This window comes from Taudactylus pleione, unplaced genomic scaffold (genome assembly GCF_031769625.1).
Source record: "Taudactylus pleione unplaced genomic scaffold, aTauple2 ptg000336l, whole genome shotgun sequence".
NCBI classification, from domain to species: Eukaryota; Metazoa; Chordata; class Amphibia; order Anura; family Myobatrachidae; genus Taudactylus; species Taudactylus pleione.
The window spans coordinates 5363806-5376434 of NW_028284737.1; the positions used below are offsets into that span (position 1 = coordinate 5363806).

General features: G+C 48.3%; 1 protein-coding gene across 4 annotated transcripts in view; it reads left to right on the forward strand.

Annotated features, from left to right (window-relative positions):
- Positions 1 to 3479, forward strand: part of TENT2 (terminal nucleotidyltransferase 2) — a 41940-nt gene extending 38461 nt beyond the window's left edge. For all 4 annotated transcript variants that reach the window (XM_088443922.1, XM_088443921.1, XM_088443925.1 and 1 more), the window contains 2 exons: positions 2167 to 2246; positions 2971 to 3479. In XM_088443922.1, the coding sequence (XP_088300048.1) occupies positions 2167 to 2246; positions 2971 to 3051 (161 nt within the window). In that variant the 3' untranslated portion in view covers positions 3052 to 3479. The remainder of the gene's footprint in view (positions 1 to 2166; positions 2247 to 2970) is intronic.
- The last annotated feature ends 9150 nt before the right edge of the window (positions 3480 to 12629 follow it).

Genomic DNA, 12629 nt, shown 5'->3' on the forward strand with positions numbered 1-12629 from the left:
CGATACTCCATTCCTGATGCTTCACTACCCAGATCTGTTGTCCCAGGGTCCTGGGGTTTGCCTTGGACCTGGGTCGTTTGTCTTTGACTACGTCCCTACAGTGGTCTTACGGCTTCCCTGGCTTTGTCATCGTTGGAATGATTAGAGCACATGGATCAGCTTTTGCTGGGACCTGCCACAAACTGTGGCAGCCATAATTCTTATGGTATTATACCGGTCGATACGATCCTCTGGTGTCCAGGATTTCCAGATATTCTGGCATTCCTTCCGGCTGGCTTGGGTTTCACCCTCGGCCTGGCCTTCCTGACAGTGCGGATCTCTACACTGTCAGTATGATTAAGATATGGAATTGCTCCGCTCTGGTATCCAGTTTATCCTTTGGAGTGTTTTCTGGATTATGCCTCCATTTGTCCTCCCTAGGGACTCCTTGGGAGTTAGTAGTGGTTCTTCGTTAACTCCGGGGAAAGTTAATGGAACCGCTGGTTGTGATAGCCATTACATGGTCTATTGCTTTGGCTTTCTCTCTTTCTCTCAGGGAGTTTATATCAACCAGGTGAGTGTCGGAATTGGGAGCGTTCTCATGTGGCTCCCTCTTCTGGAGGGCATCTTGTCAGGGTGTGAGTTGCTCTCACCCTGTGTTTCTTCTTAGTGATTTTTAGGTTCCATATTATTCTGGAACTTATGGTGCGGCCATTCAGTCCCCAGACCTCTCGGCTGGTGTGGCCTCATTGACTGTGGTCCGGCCTCTGTGGATTTATGTGATCCATTCAAGTTCCTGACGGAAATCGGACTCCTTATTCGTGGTCTGAGATTTCTGGTTTTAACAGGAAAGGATGGCCGGCCTATGGCCAAATGTTGGCTGGACGGCCTCGTATGTTTTCTTCAGGGGCCTACCCATGGGTAGGCCTTTCTGTTGTTGATGCTTGTTTTTTCTCGGGCCATGTAACCCTCGTGGGTGGCTCGCTGTGGCGCCTTGGCTGTTTTGCCTTGCTAGGTGGCCACGTGGTCTTCTGTCCACACCTTTTTAAGGTTTTAGGCATTGGTTTCCTTTGCCTCTCAGGATGCTTCCTTTTTGGCGGCGGATTCTCCTCTCAGCACAGGAGCGTCCCCTCCCTTGGTTGAACTGCTTTGGGACATCCCCAAGGTCAACCCTGTGGACCCCCTATGGACCCTGAAGTAGAAAACAAGAGATATGGTAAGAACTTACCTTTGTTATCTCTGTTTCTACGAAGTCCATAGGGTCTACAGGGCGCCCGCCCTGTCGCACCTGGCTTCAAATGGGCTGTGTGGCTGGTCACCGGTTTTCCGTCTCCCATTTCTGTGAGTATGGTTATTGAGTGTTCCAGTTTTCTCTCTCTTTTTCTCTCCTCCTCCGGCCTTTGGCTACTTACAAACTGAGGTGCCTCTGGCTTGGGGGTGGGGTTATAGGGAGAGTGGACACAAGTGCATCCTGGGAGCTAAAAGCTTTAACTGCGTGGTGCCCGGATTTGGTTCCCAACCTATACCCCAAGGTCAACCCTGTGGACCCTATGGACTTCGTAGAAACAGAGATAACAAAGGTAAGTTCTTACCATATCTCTTGTTTTTTTTGGGCGGCTCTAATTAATGAACGCCCAACGGAAGGGCGCCCATTAATTGTGCTTGTCGAGCCCAAAAGCACAGAGCGGCTAAATCTGTCTAAACAAAACGTGCTACTTGGATGCCCAAGCGCCAGACTTTTAGCACATTTCTGCTTGCCACCTTAGTAGACGCCAAGCAGAAATATGGGCGCCCGCGGCATTCGCGTCTGATCGGAGCAACAATTGAATTGCTCCGTCAGCCCATGACTTAGAGTACCCATAAAAACAATTCCCCACGTGCTGTGAATGGAAAGGCCGATCTGTTTCTTGCTTTGTTTATCATATAAACAGTAGGAGGCTGTCTTATGTTTCCGTTCATTCTGACCTTACCTGTCTGCAGCTTCCTACCCCTCAGCTCACCTGCCTGTTGTACTGAGCTGTAGTAACCTTTGCAGACAGGGTTGATTGAGGAGAGAAGAGGCTGAGAACTACAGCATACGGTTTATTTGCCAAAGACTGATCAGGAGACTGTATATAAATGGAGGTGCCATGGATACATGCTATGTGAGTGTACATTGTTAATACTACCATATGTTTCGGTTTCCAGAGCCATTTGACAGAACAAACACTGCTAGAGCTGTACATGAGAAACACAAATTTGACATGATTCAGGAGGAGTTCATGAAGGTGAGAGTAGGAATTTGTACAGGTAAATCTAATCCCTACAAAGTCTATAGTAAATGTGTGTAATACTTGCTGCTGTTCATGGGTTATAGGGAAAGCTCCTTTTAATCACATGGAGAAAATGATAATCTTATGCCCCTTTCACACGGTGTGTGTGAAAATTCCTGGCTTTTACCTGGCATTTAAATGCCGGCTGGGTTTGCCGGTTCTAGTCTTTCACACAGGAAAATGAAATTACCGGGTAAAGCACTTTTACCTGGTAATTTTCTGAACACAGGGGGTTTTTTTCTGTGTGAAAGGGTTAACCTGGGACCGTAATTCCCAGGTTGACCCTTTCACACTGGAAAAAACCCTGTGGTGTTCAGCAAATTACTGGGTAAAAGTGCTTTACCTGGTAATTTGCCTTTCTGTGTGAAAGGAATATTTATTTATTTTTCTTCTTCTCTGAGAGAATGTGACATGTACTCACAGCGTTTGTGCACGGGCTGCTGGTTCCTACTGATAAGGGAACCTGTTGTAAATAAGAGCGTGACCCTGTATGTGTGACTTTTTTAGGTTTAGGCTGTGGCGGAGAGGGGGTAGGGGGCTAGGTGTAGGCAGCGGGAAAGGTGGGTTAGGACACTTACCTAATTGTGTCAGGATTCTGACTGTTACCCAACCCCAACAGGACCTAGATCCATATATTGCCAATTTCTCATAACTTTTTTTTTTTTCGTTTAATTTCAAGGCATGGGTCAGATTAAGAGACAACAGAGACCTAAACAGTGTGCTACCTTTACGAGGAATTATTGGGATGCAAATAAGATAGCGTCTTGCAACTGGATCTTTCTGTGAACCCCTACTGTTCATCTGCAATATGCTCGCACCTCAAAACCTTATCAATTACCTTTTTTTTTTTAACCCTCAAAATCAATTTAAATATATAAAATATGCATACAGGTGTGCAAAGAAAAAAACTTTTAGAAAAAAACACAAGTTTTGTGTACTGTATATTCCTTTTTATTGTATGTTTTGCTGTATGTCGGGTTGTTGCTGTACCATGGCTTAGATTTAAATGCAAGAGTGAAACCATTACAATTTTTTTTTCCAGTTTCTAAAATGTGTTCTTGAATTGCACTACCCATTGCTCAAATGTAGTCAGCTTAGCCTGTACGAATATACGGCTATCCCTTTCCAATGTACTACTCTTCAATGTTAAAGATAATTAACAATGAAATAAAAGCTCAAATATGTTTACCTCACTAGTTGCTGTTTTATAAAGTCTTCCAGATATTTTACATTGGAACAAACTTTCCATTGTTTTCCCACTCCTAAATTTATACTGGTGTGTGTAAAATGAGTCAACGATTTATGTAACTAATAGTGTGACGACATCTACCTGCAGGAACTAAAACATTGCTCCTATTGGTTGTGACAACAGTTGTGCCCATCTAGCTATAGGGGTCTTTTAAGCCTAAAATAAAGTTCTAATATGTAAATACATAAAATAACATATAATATATTATGTCAGAATATTGACAGGATGTATGTTCTGTATTTTAGGGGACCACCTTCTATGCTATTATCTGTTCACGTACCCTGTAGTGTTTGAAAAAGTACAGGGTCTATTTACTAAGCCTTGGATGGAGATAAAGTGGACGTGCGGGATAAAGTACCAGCCAACCAGCTCCTGCCAATTTTCAAACAGTCTGTGACATGGCAGGAGCTGATTGGTTGGTACTTTATCTTCACTTTATCACCATCCAAGGCTTAGTAAATAGGCCCCTATTCCTTGAAGACAAATAAAGTGGACGGAGATACCAACCAATCAGCTTCTAATTGTAACTTTACAGGTTGTGTTTGAAAAATGACAAGAGCTGATTGGTTGGTACTTTATTTCCGTCTGCTTTATCTCTCTCCAAGGCTTAGTACATAGACCCCCAAAGTAATCTGCTAAAACTGCCAATCCTGAGGTTGCAGCTTTAGTTTAAAATAAATAAATAACATCATGAACTCCCATCGGAGGGGGAGGTCTTTAGTGCTCATTTAACCCCTAAAATGGAATCTACCATTGCACTGAAACTAGAGGTAATATGTTATTGCTGCAAACAGTTTATTTTCCCTAAATATATCATACATTTATACATGCCACATTTATGCCTGAGGCTGTCCAGTCCTGTGTGGTGTTTGCTTCGATCCTCTTCTAGCACAGACTGTGCTTCTGTCTGTTTGTTAAAATGATTACTTTTGATTTTGTTGCTCATATGAGTAATGTATGATGTTGTTTTGTTCTTTTCTTTTGTGTAATGTCAGGTGGAATAAAGTTTGTCAAAAGTAAAGAAACCTTGTGTTTCCATAGTGTTAAATCCAGAAGTTTACTAAGCAGCAGAGCAATGTTTTGTCTACATTCAGCGTTTTTACCGTCCTGCTTTGCATCAAGCATCATCCCGCCGCTCTTTGCAGGCATGCTGGCGTTAATTACGCCATTATGCATGAAGAAAATATCAAAGGACCGCTCTCCCATTATAAGAGCTGTCCTTTGCGATAGAGAGACTCCCTGGTTTATGACCCAGAAATCTCCTTGGCATCTTTCTGCGCATGCTCAGAATAATGCGTGCGTCATGGGGGACACTGGAAGGGACCTTTGCGAAGATAAGCCTGTAGGCCTCTATTGGGCAATGCCATCTGAAGATGGCGTTGCCCACTGGCTGCAAGCTGCAGAAAGCTTTGTGCATATGGGAAATGCGTTCAAACCCCAGTAAATGGCATTTTCAGGGGTTTGACCGCATAATAAATCATAGTGCATCCTGCCCAAGATGTCTCATAACTTAACATAGAAATTGTATTAGTTTTTAGTGAGGTGGAAAAAACAAAAGTGAACTGGATCCTTTGCGAGAGTTGTGGCATTTCAAATATTAACTATATGTCTAGTATGTTGCAAAGAAGGATTTTTTTTATTTTTTTTTTCATTGAATTTCCCCCAAAGTGATCATATAGGTGTCAGATGGGGGGTTCTTTGCTGTTGGGAGACATTGCTGCTACCACTCAAATACTGGCTACGCGTGCCTGATTCTGTCTAGCAACTGTGTCCATTTTGGCAATACATGTAATGGCATAATTGGATGAATTTGACTGAACAGCCGGATCTATTCCAAGTTTCCAACATGTAGATATTTGATTATGGACTGGTCAATTATCTATCGTGACAAAGGATTTCACAATTGCCCATTTATTATGGTAGTGTGGCTGACCTAACGCTCTGTAGATTCCTGCTTGCCTCAGTTCTTTTCCCCCCAGGTTAGGACACTGGCTAAGCCTCACTAGTCACACGTGGATAGATACACCATGCATCCATTCTATCAGGAAGTACAAGTGCAAGCCAACACCATTGCTGTTGCCAGGAGTTACGTGACCCCATTATTAATAATTACAAGGTTGTTTGTTTATTCACACGCTACACTTGGTTCCCATATTATTATACAAAGTTACTACTTTTGAGGTGGTTACACAATTACTTTGTGTAAAAGTAATGCATATTTAATCATGTTTTATGTCTGTGCTTAAGTTGTAACTAAATCCTTTATATATCATATATTTCTACATCAGGGTCCATAGGGTATCCACAGGATACCTTGGGGTATAGGTGATGATGTCAGGCATCGGGCACCATAGAGTTAAGTTTTCAACCTCCCAGGATGCACTAGGGTCCCCCTCCTATACCCCGCCCCCGAGCCAAGGCATCTCAGTTTCGTTGGTGCCCGGCTCGGAGTCTGAGCACCTGTTTAGAGGAGGGCTAAGGTTAGCCCCTGAAGTTTTCTTCAAGGCAGCTGTGGCTGCACATCTGGAAGTACAGCATGGACAGTCACTACTGACGTCCATGCTGTCTCCCCTACACCCCGCCGGTACCAGAACGCCGGTACTGATCCGGGGATGCTGGTAAGCATCTGGGGTCACAGCTAGCGGTGACCCCAGATGTTTGGGACCATGGCCGGATTCAAGGGGCAGCGGGGTCCCGCGGTAGGTCCCTGCTGAACACATGGTCCAAAGTCCCCAGGCAGGGGGCTCCCTGAGGACTGGCTGCAGCGTGGAGCCAGGTAACTAACCTGCGCTTCCACTCCCCACTGGGACAGTGGACCGCAGCTGAGCGGTAGCGCTGCGGTGTCCCAGGGGTTAATTGCATGCCAAGGGAGCCTCCCCCGCTGCACACAGCCCTCTCTGTGCTGCCGATTGGCCCTGTGGCAGCGCTCCTCCCCCAGGCCGGCCTCCTCTCTGCTCCTCGGTGGCCATCTTTGCATGGTGAACGCTGCTGGAGGCTGTGATCGGTGGCATCACGGTCTGGGTCCCCCGGCATACCTCTCCTCCGTTGGCTTAAGGTCAGTGTATGCAGCGCTGTGTCCTACCAGACTCTGTGTAGTTGAGAAACAGCGCTGATAGTGCAGGGAATTGATTCTTTTGCATTGTATGTGACTTATGCTAGCGTCTGCTGCCTGTACTTTCACTTTCTACTGTCAGCCATTTTACTGTCCCTGCTGTTCTTCTGCTAAAGCCCTTGCGGTGCGGTGATTGCAGGGTGGTTCTCCCACTATACAAACGAGTATCAGTGAGAGGGGTCACATACTTACCATCCTGTCTGAGAGTGAATTTCCTCTCCAGCTTATGTGTACTAAGTGCAATATACCAATAGCGGAGGTGGAGGGTAACGTGGAGGGGCTATGTCGGCAGTGTTATTTATTGGCGCGGCCAATTACTGTCACGGCTCCGGTACAGGAACCTCCCTGGGCTTGTTTTGCTAAAGCGCTTACAACCCTAGTGGGCCAGTTGGCTCCGCCACCTGCGTTTTCCAGATGGGATTGTCCCAGCAGTCAGTGGTGTCGTCACCCACGCAGGGGTTCCCGAGACAACTGATGGTACCCCACAGTTTCCCTATTTCCCCTCCCCAGGTTTCACAGGAACCTGCGTGGGTTAATTCAAAGACAAATTCGGTACAGCATTTGTCGGACGTGTTACAAGGGGAGTCTGTGTTGCGGCCTGTGGCGTCTGTCTGCTCCTTATGAGGATGACGACGTGACGTCCGATGATGGTGAGATTCTGGATCTATCTGACCAAGAACCTCTGCGTACTAAAGAGACGGACGCTAAGTCCAAGGTTTATATTCCTGGCCTTATTCGGGCAGTCCGCACAGCTTTAGTTATTGAGGATGACGATCCTCCGGTGTCGAAGTCCAAATATGCCTTTTTTTAAGGATATTAAGGGTGACGCCACAGTGTTTCTTCTTTCGGGTCAGTTAGTAGACCATTTAGAGGAGGCGTGGAAACACCCTGGTAAACGGTATCAGCCTCAGAGGTGCTTAGCTGTGGCTTATCCGTTTGCGGACAATTATTTTTCTAAGTGGGAATCCCCTCCACAAGTGGATTCTCATGTGACACGCCTAGTCTGAAGTGCCACATTGGCCATGTCCTCCTTGAAGGATGCTACGGACCGCAAGGTGGAGATCTGCCTAAAGTCCATTTATTCCCTCGCGGGGGGCATCCAGACTGGCTATGGCTGTATGTTGGGTAGTCAGAGCTATGGAGCGCTGGGCTGATAGTTTGGAGGCGTCTTTGGATTCCGACTGTTCGGCTGAACAGGCCGAGTTGGTAGGCAATCTCCGGGATTCGGCCACTTACATCAATGAAGCGGCCTTGGATATCACTATCCTCACATCTCGGATTTCTTCGGCAGCTGTTGCTGCTCGTCGCACCTTATGGTTGCGATCTTGGAAGGCGGACGCTGATTCCAAAAAGGGCTTAGAAGCTTTGCCTTTTAATGGAGAAGTCCTATTTGGTCCGGATCTGGACAAAATTGTAGCCACGCTGGCGGCAGCCAAATCTGCACGTCTCCCGTCTGCTGCGGTCCCTTCCAGTTCGGGTACGTCGTCCTTTTGGCCTTACAGGGCCCAGGGTAGGCCTAAAGCACAGTCTTTTCCCCGACAGGCTGGGCCCAAAAAATCGGCCAAGCCCAGGAAACCGTCCTCGAGTACCAGACGTCCGGCCCCTAAGTCAGATGACAAACCTGCGGCCTGATGGTCCGGGCCTCCCTTTGGGGGATCCTAAAGTGGGAGGCCGCCTGCTGCTGTTCGCCCAGTGTTGGTCGATAACCACAACAGACAATTGGGTTCACGAGGTGGTTTCTCACGGGTATGCCCTCTCCTTTCGGCACAGGCCGCCATCCCGGTTCTTCACCACGGGCCTTCCATCAGACCGGAACAAAGCCTTGGAACTGCGGAAGGTTTTGCACACTATGCTCCAGGCTGGAGTTATAGTGCCTGTTCCATTCTCCCAGAGAGGCCAGGGTTTCTATTCCAATCTATTTTTGGTGCAGAAACCCAATGGGTCGTACCGTCCGATTCTCAACTTCAGGGCCCTCAACAAGTCCTTGCGGGTGCCGCAGTTTCGGATGGAGACCCTACGGTCCATCATTCTGGCGCTCGAACCTGGGGATTACATGGTGTCATTGGACAAACAGGACGCTTACCTATTCTTTTACGCCATCAACAGTTCCTCAGGTTTGCAATCCGCAAAGATCACTTCCAGTTCTGGGCGTTACCTTTTGGCCTGGCGACAGCACCACGAGTGTTCACCAAGGTCATGGCGGCTTACCTGCGGCTGCAGGGAGTCCGCATGTTGCCGTACCTAGACGACCTGTTTTTGGCAGGATCTCCAGAGCTCCTTTTACGCCACTTGGACCTGACGATTGAAGTACTGCAACGTCACGGCTGGTTAATAAACTGGCAACAGTCCACCATGATCCCGTCTCAGAGGATTCTGCACCTCAGAGCCTTATTGGACTCCAGACAGCAGAGGATCTTTGTGACGGGGGGAAAAGATCTCTGCCTTACAGTTGAGGGTGCGCAGTTGTCTGCAGAGTCACCGAGTGTCTCTGCACTCGGCGATGAGGTTGCTGGGCTCCATGGTGTCAGTATTCGACATGGTGGAATATGCCCAGTTTCACTCCAGACCTCTGCAGAAATTGATCCTGTCCAAATGGAATGGACTGCCTCAGAGTCTAAAGTCCCAGACGATGGTGCTCACTCCGGAGGTTCGCCTGTCTCTAGCCTGGTGGTTGCAGACGACAAAACCTCAACAAGGGTTGTCCATTTTGGGTGGCGAACTGTGTCCTGTTAACAATGGATGCCAGCCTTCGGGGCTGAGGAGCTGTCACGGGTCCACACTTGTTCCAGGGCAGGTGGACTCAGGTGGAAAAGGAGCTTCCAATAAACATCTTGGAACTCCGCGCGGTTTTCAATGCTCTCCAGCAGGCACATCGAGTTCTCCAAGGTCACCCCGTGCAGGTCCAGTTGGACAACGCCACCACCGTGGCCTACATAAATCGGCAAGGAGGAACCCGAAGTCGGGCGGCACTCGTAGAGGTGTCCCGCATCCTCGTCTGGGCAGAGCGCAATCTCCCGGCCATATCAGCAGTATTCATCCCGGGAGTCCTCAACTGGTGGGCGGACTTTCTCAGTCGCCAGGACGTTCATCCGGGGGAATGGTCTCTGCACCAGGACGTCTTTCAACTTCTGGTGGACAGGTGGGGTCTTCCAGAGATCGACCTCATGGCGTCACGGCACAAGAAGTTGCCGGTGTACGGGTCTCGCACAAGAGACGAAAAGGTGTTTCTGGTGGATGCTCTGTCCGTCCAGTGGACGTTCCAGTTTGCTTATCTCATTCCTCCGTTTTCCCTTCTTCCACGGGTAATCCGGAAATTCAAACGGGAAGGAGGAACGCTCCTGTTGATAGTTCCCGCGTGGCCCAGGCGGCACTGGTTCTCAGCCCTCCAGAGTCTGTCAGTGGACATTCCTCTGCGGTTGCCGCTACGACCGGACCTGCTGTCACAGGGTCCTTGTCTTCACCCAGACCTGACTCGGCTGTCTTTGACGGCGTGGCTGTTAAGGCCATGTTAAGGTCCAGGGGTTTTTCCAGCTCTGTGGTACAAACTATGCTAAGAGCTCGGAAACCATCTTATGCAAGGATATACCATCGTGTGTGGCATACGTTCTACCAGTGGTGTCGACCGAGAGATTATGCCCCTTGGGAGTTCTGTCTGTCTAGAGTGTTAGCTTTCCTACAGGCGGGACTAGACCGTGGGCTTCGTCTTGCTTCTCTGAAGGTGCAGGTGTCTGCCCTGTCAGTCTGGTTCCATCGTAGGATTGCTGCAATCCCTGATGTGCGTACCTTTATGCAAGGTGTTCCTCGAATTCGGCCACCTTTTGTTCCACCGGTGGCGCCTTGGGATTTAGCTGTGGTCCTGAGGGCTCTCCAGGGACCGCCGTTTGAACCACTGGGCTCAGTGGACCGTAAATGGCTTTCAGCTAAAACAATATTCATTCTGGCCATTGCTTCGGCCAGACGTGTTTCTGACTTAGGGGCTCTCTCCTGTAGACCCCCTTTCCTGATTTTTCACAGGAACAGGGCAGTGCTGCGCACTCATCCTGAATTTCTTCCCAAAGTTGTTTCAGGTTTCCATATCAACGAGGAAATCGTTGTGCCGGCTTTTAACTCACCTGACCTTTCAGTGGGTGAGGCCACTTTGGACGTTGTGCGGGCCTTAAGGATTTATGTTGACCGCACTTCTTCATTTAGGAAGTCGGACACCTTGTTTGTCCTCTATAGCTTCCGTAAAAAAGGGTTGGCCTGCTTCAAAGCAAACTTTGGTGGGTTGGATTCGAATGGCAATTTCTGAAGCTTATCTTCGTGAAGGCCTTCCGGTTCCATCCTCTGTGAGGGCTCAATCCACTAGGTCTGTGGGTCCTTCGTGGGCAGCTCGACGTGGTGCCTCTGCAGTCCAGATCTGCAAGGCTGCCACGTGGTCCTCTGTCCATACCTTTGTAAGGTATTAAGCGTTTGACACCTTTGCCTCTCAGGATGCTTCCTTCGGGCGGCGGATTCTCCTTTCAGCACAGGAGCGTCCCCACCCTTAAAGGATACTGCTTTGGAACATCCCCAAGGTATCCTGTGGATACCCTATGGACCCTGATGTATAAAATATGAGATATGGTAAGAACTTACCTTTGTTATCTCTATTTATTTCTACGAAGTCCATAGGGTTCCACAGGACTCCCGCCCTGTCGCACCTGTGCTGCAGATGGGCTTTACTCTGATCACCATCTTTTTCTGTCTCCCTCTGGTGAGAATGTGATTCTTGTGTGTCCAGATCTTTTTTTTTTTCTCTCTCTTCCTTCTCCTCCTCCGGCCTATGGCTTGGTACGTAACTGAGATGCCTTGGCTCGGGGGCGGGGTATAGGAGGGGGACCCTAGTGCATCCTGGGAGGCTGAAAACTTAACTCTATGGTGCCCGATGCCTGACGTCATCACCTATACCCCAAGGTATCCTGTGGAACCCTATGGATTTTGTAGAAATAGAGATAACAAAGGTAAATTCTTACCATATCTCATATTTTTGTGTGGTCAGATATTTTTCTTCATTGCCGGCCCACAAGGTACTTACACATCACCAATATAATACAGGTCCATTTGTTTACACTCAGTGGACAAGTCCCGAAATATCTGTGCTGCTGTCAACAATCCTATGTGACTGCTAGTTGTTCCATAATTTTCCTTTGCAAAACAGCTCATTCTGGATCAGCAGGCACATGGTGGCCAGACCTTCAACACATTGTGGTAGATTAAATTAGATGTGAATGCACCTGTATTGTGGAGATTTGTTAGCTCCCATAGAGGGGGTATCGTATATATGGCAAATATACACGCATTGCGACCTATAGTTGAATTGATCCCATTGTTTAAAGAGTTTCCAGACATAATTATTCCCCCCAGGCTGCCTTTGAAAAATGGCAATGCTGCTGATCAGTCCTGTAGCAGTTAATCCTGTTACTTGTGCAGGGATTTTAATAAATGTCCCCCGTGGCACAGAAATTGGCATGGCTGTCTCCCAGAATGAGTTTGATTGCATCCAATGTGCTGTTTGACTGGGTCCCCATACATATTGGCAAGCAAATAATCTTTTTGATAATATGTGCTCTCAGGGCCGGATTATAGGCGGGGCGACGGGCGATCGTTCCGGGGCCCCCACACACTGTCCCCGAACTACATCAACTTTTTTTTTTCTTAACAGAGCCGCCAAGACCCCGGGCCAGTTCCCGCTTGGCATGTGCCTTTGGTGGCCGGTGTCCACACAGCCTGCCTTTCATTTACCAAACCCCCCCCCCACCCCCCTCGCCGGGCTTCCGCGATCGGAGATTAAGCTCCGATCGGGCAGCTAGTTAAAAAAAAAAACATGGCCGACGGGGGAGCTGCTGCGCATGCCCAGCTGCAGCAGCTCCACCCATAAGACTTTGTGGAGCACGGAGCAGTCACACTGATGGCTCCGCCTCCAGATCCTCCTCTGCCAGCCTCCAGCCTGAATGCT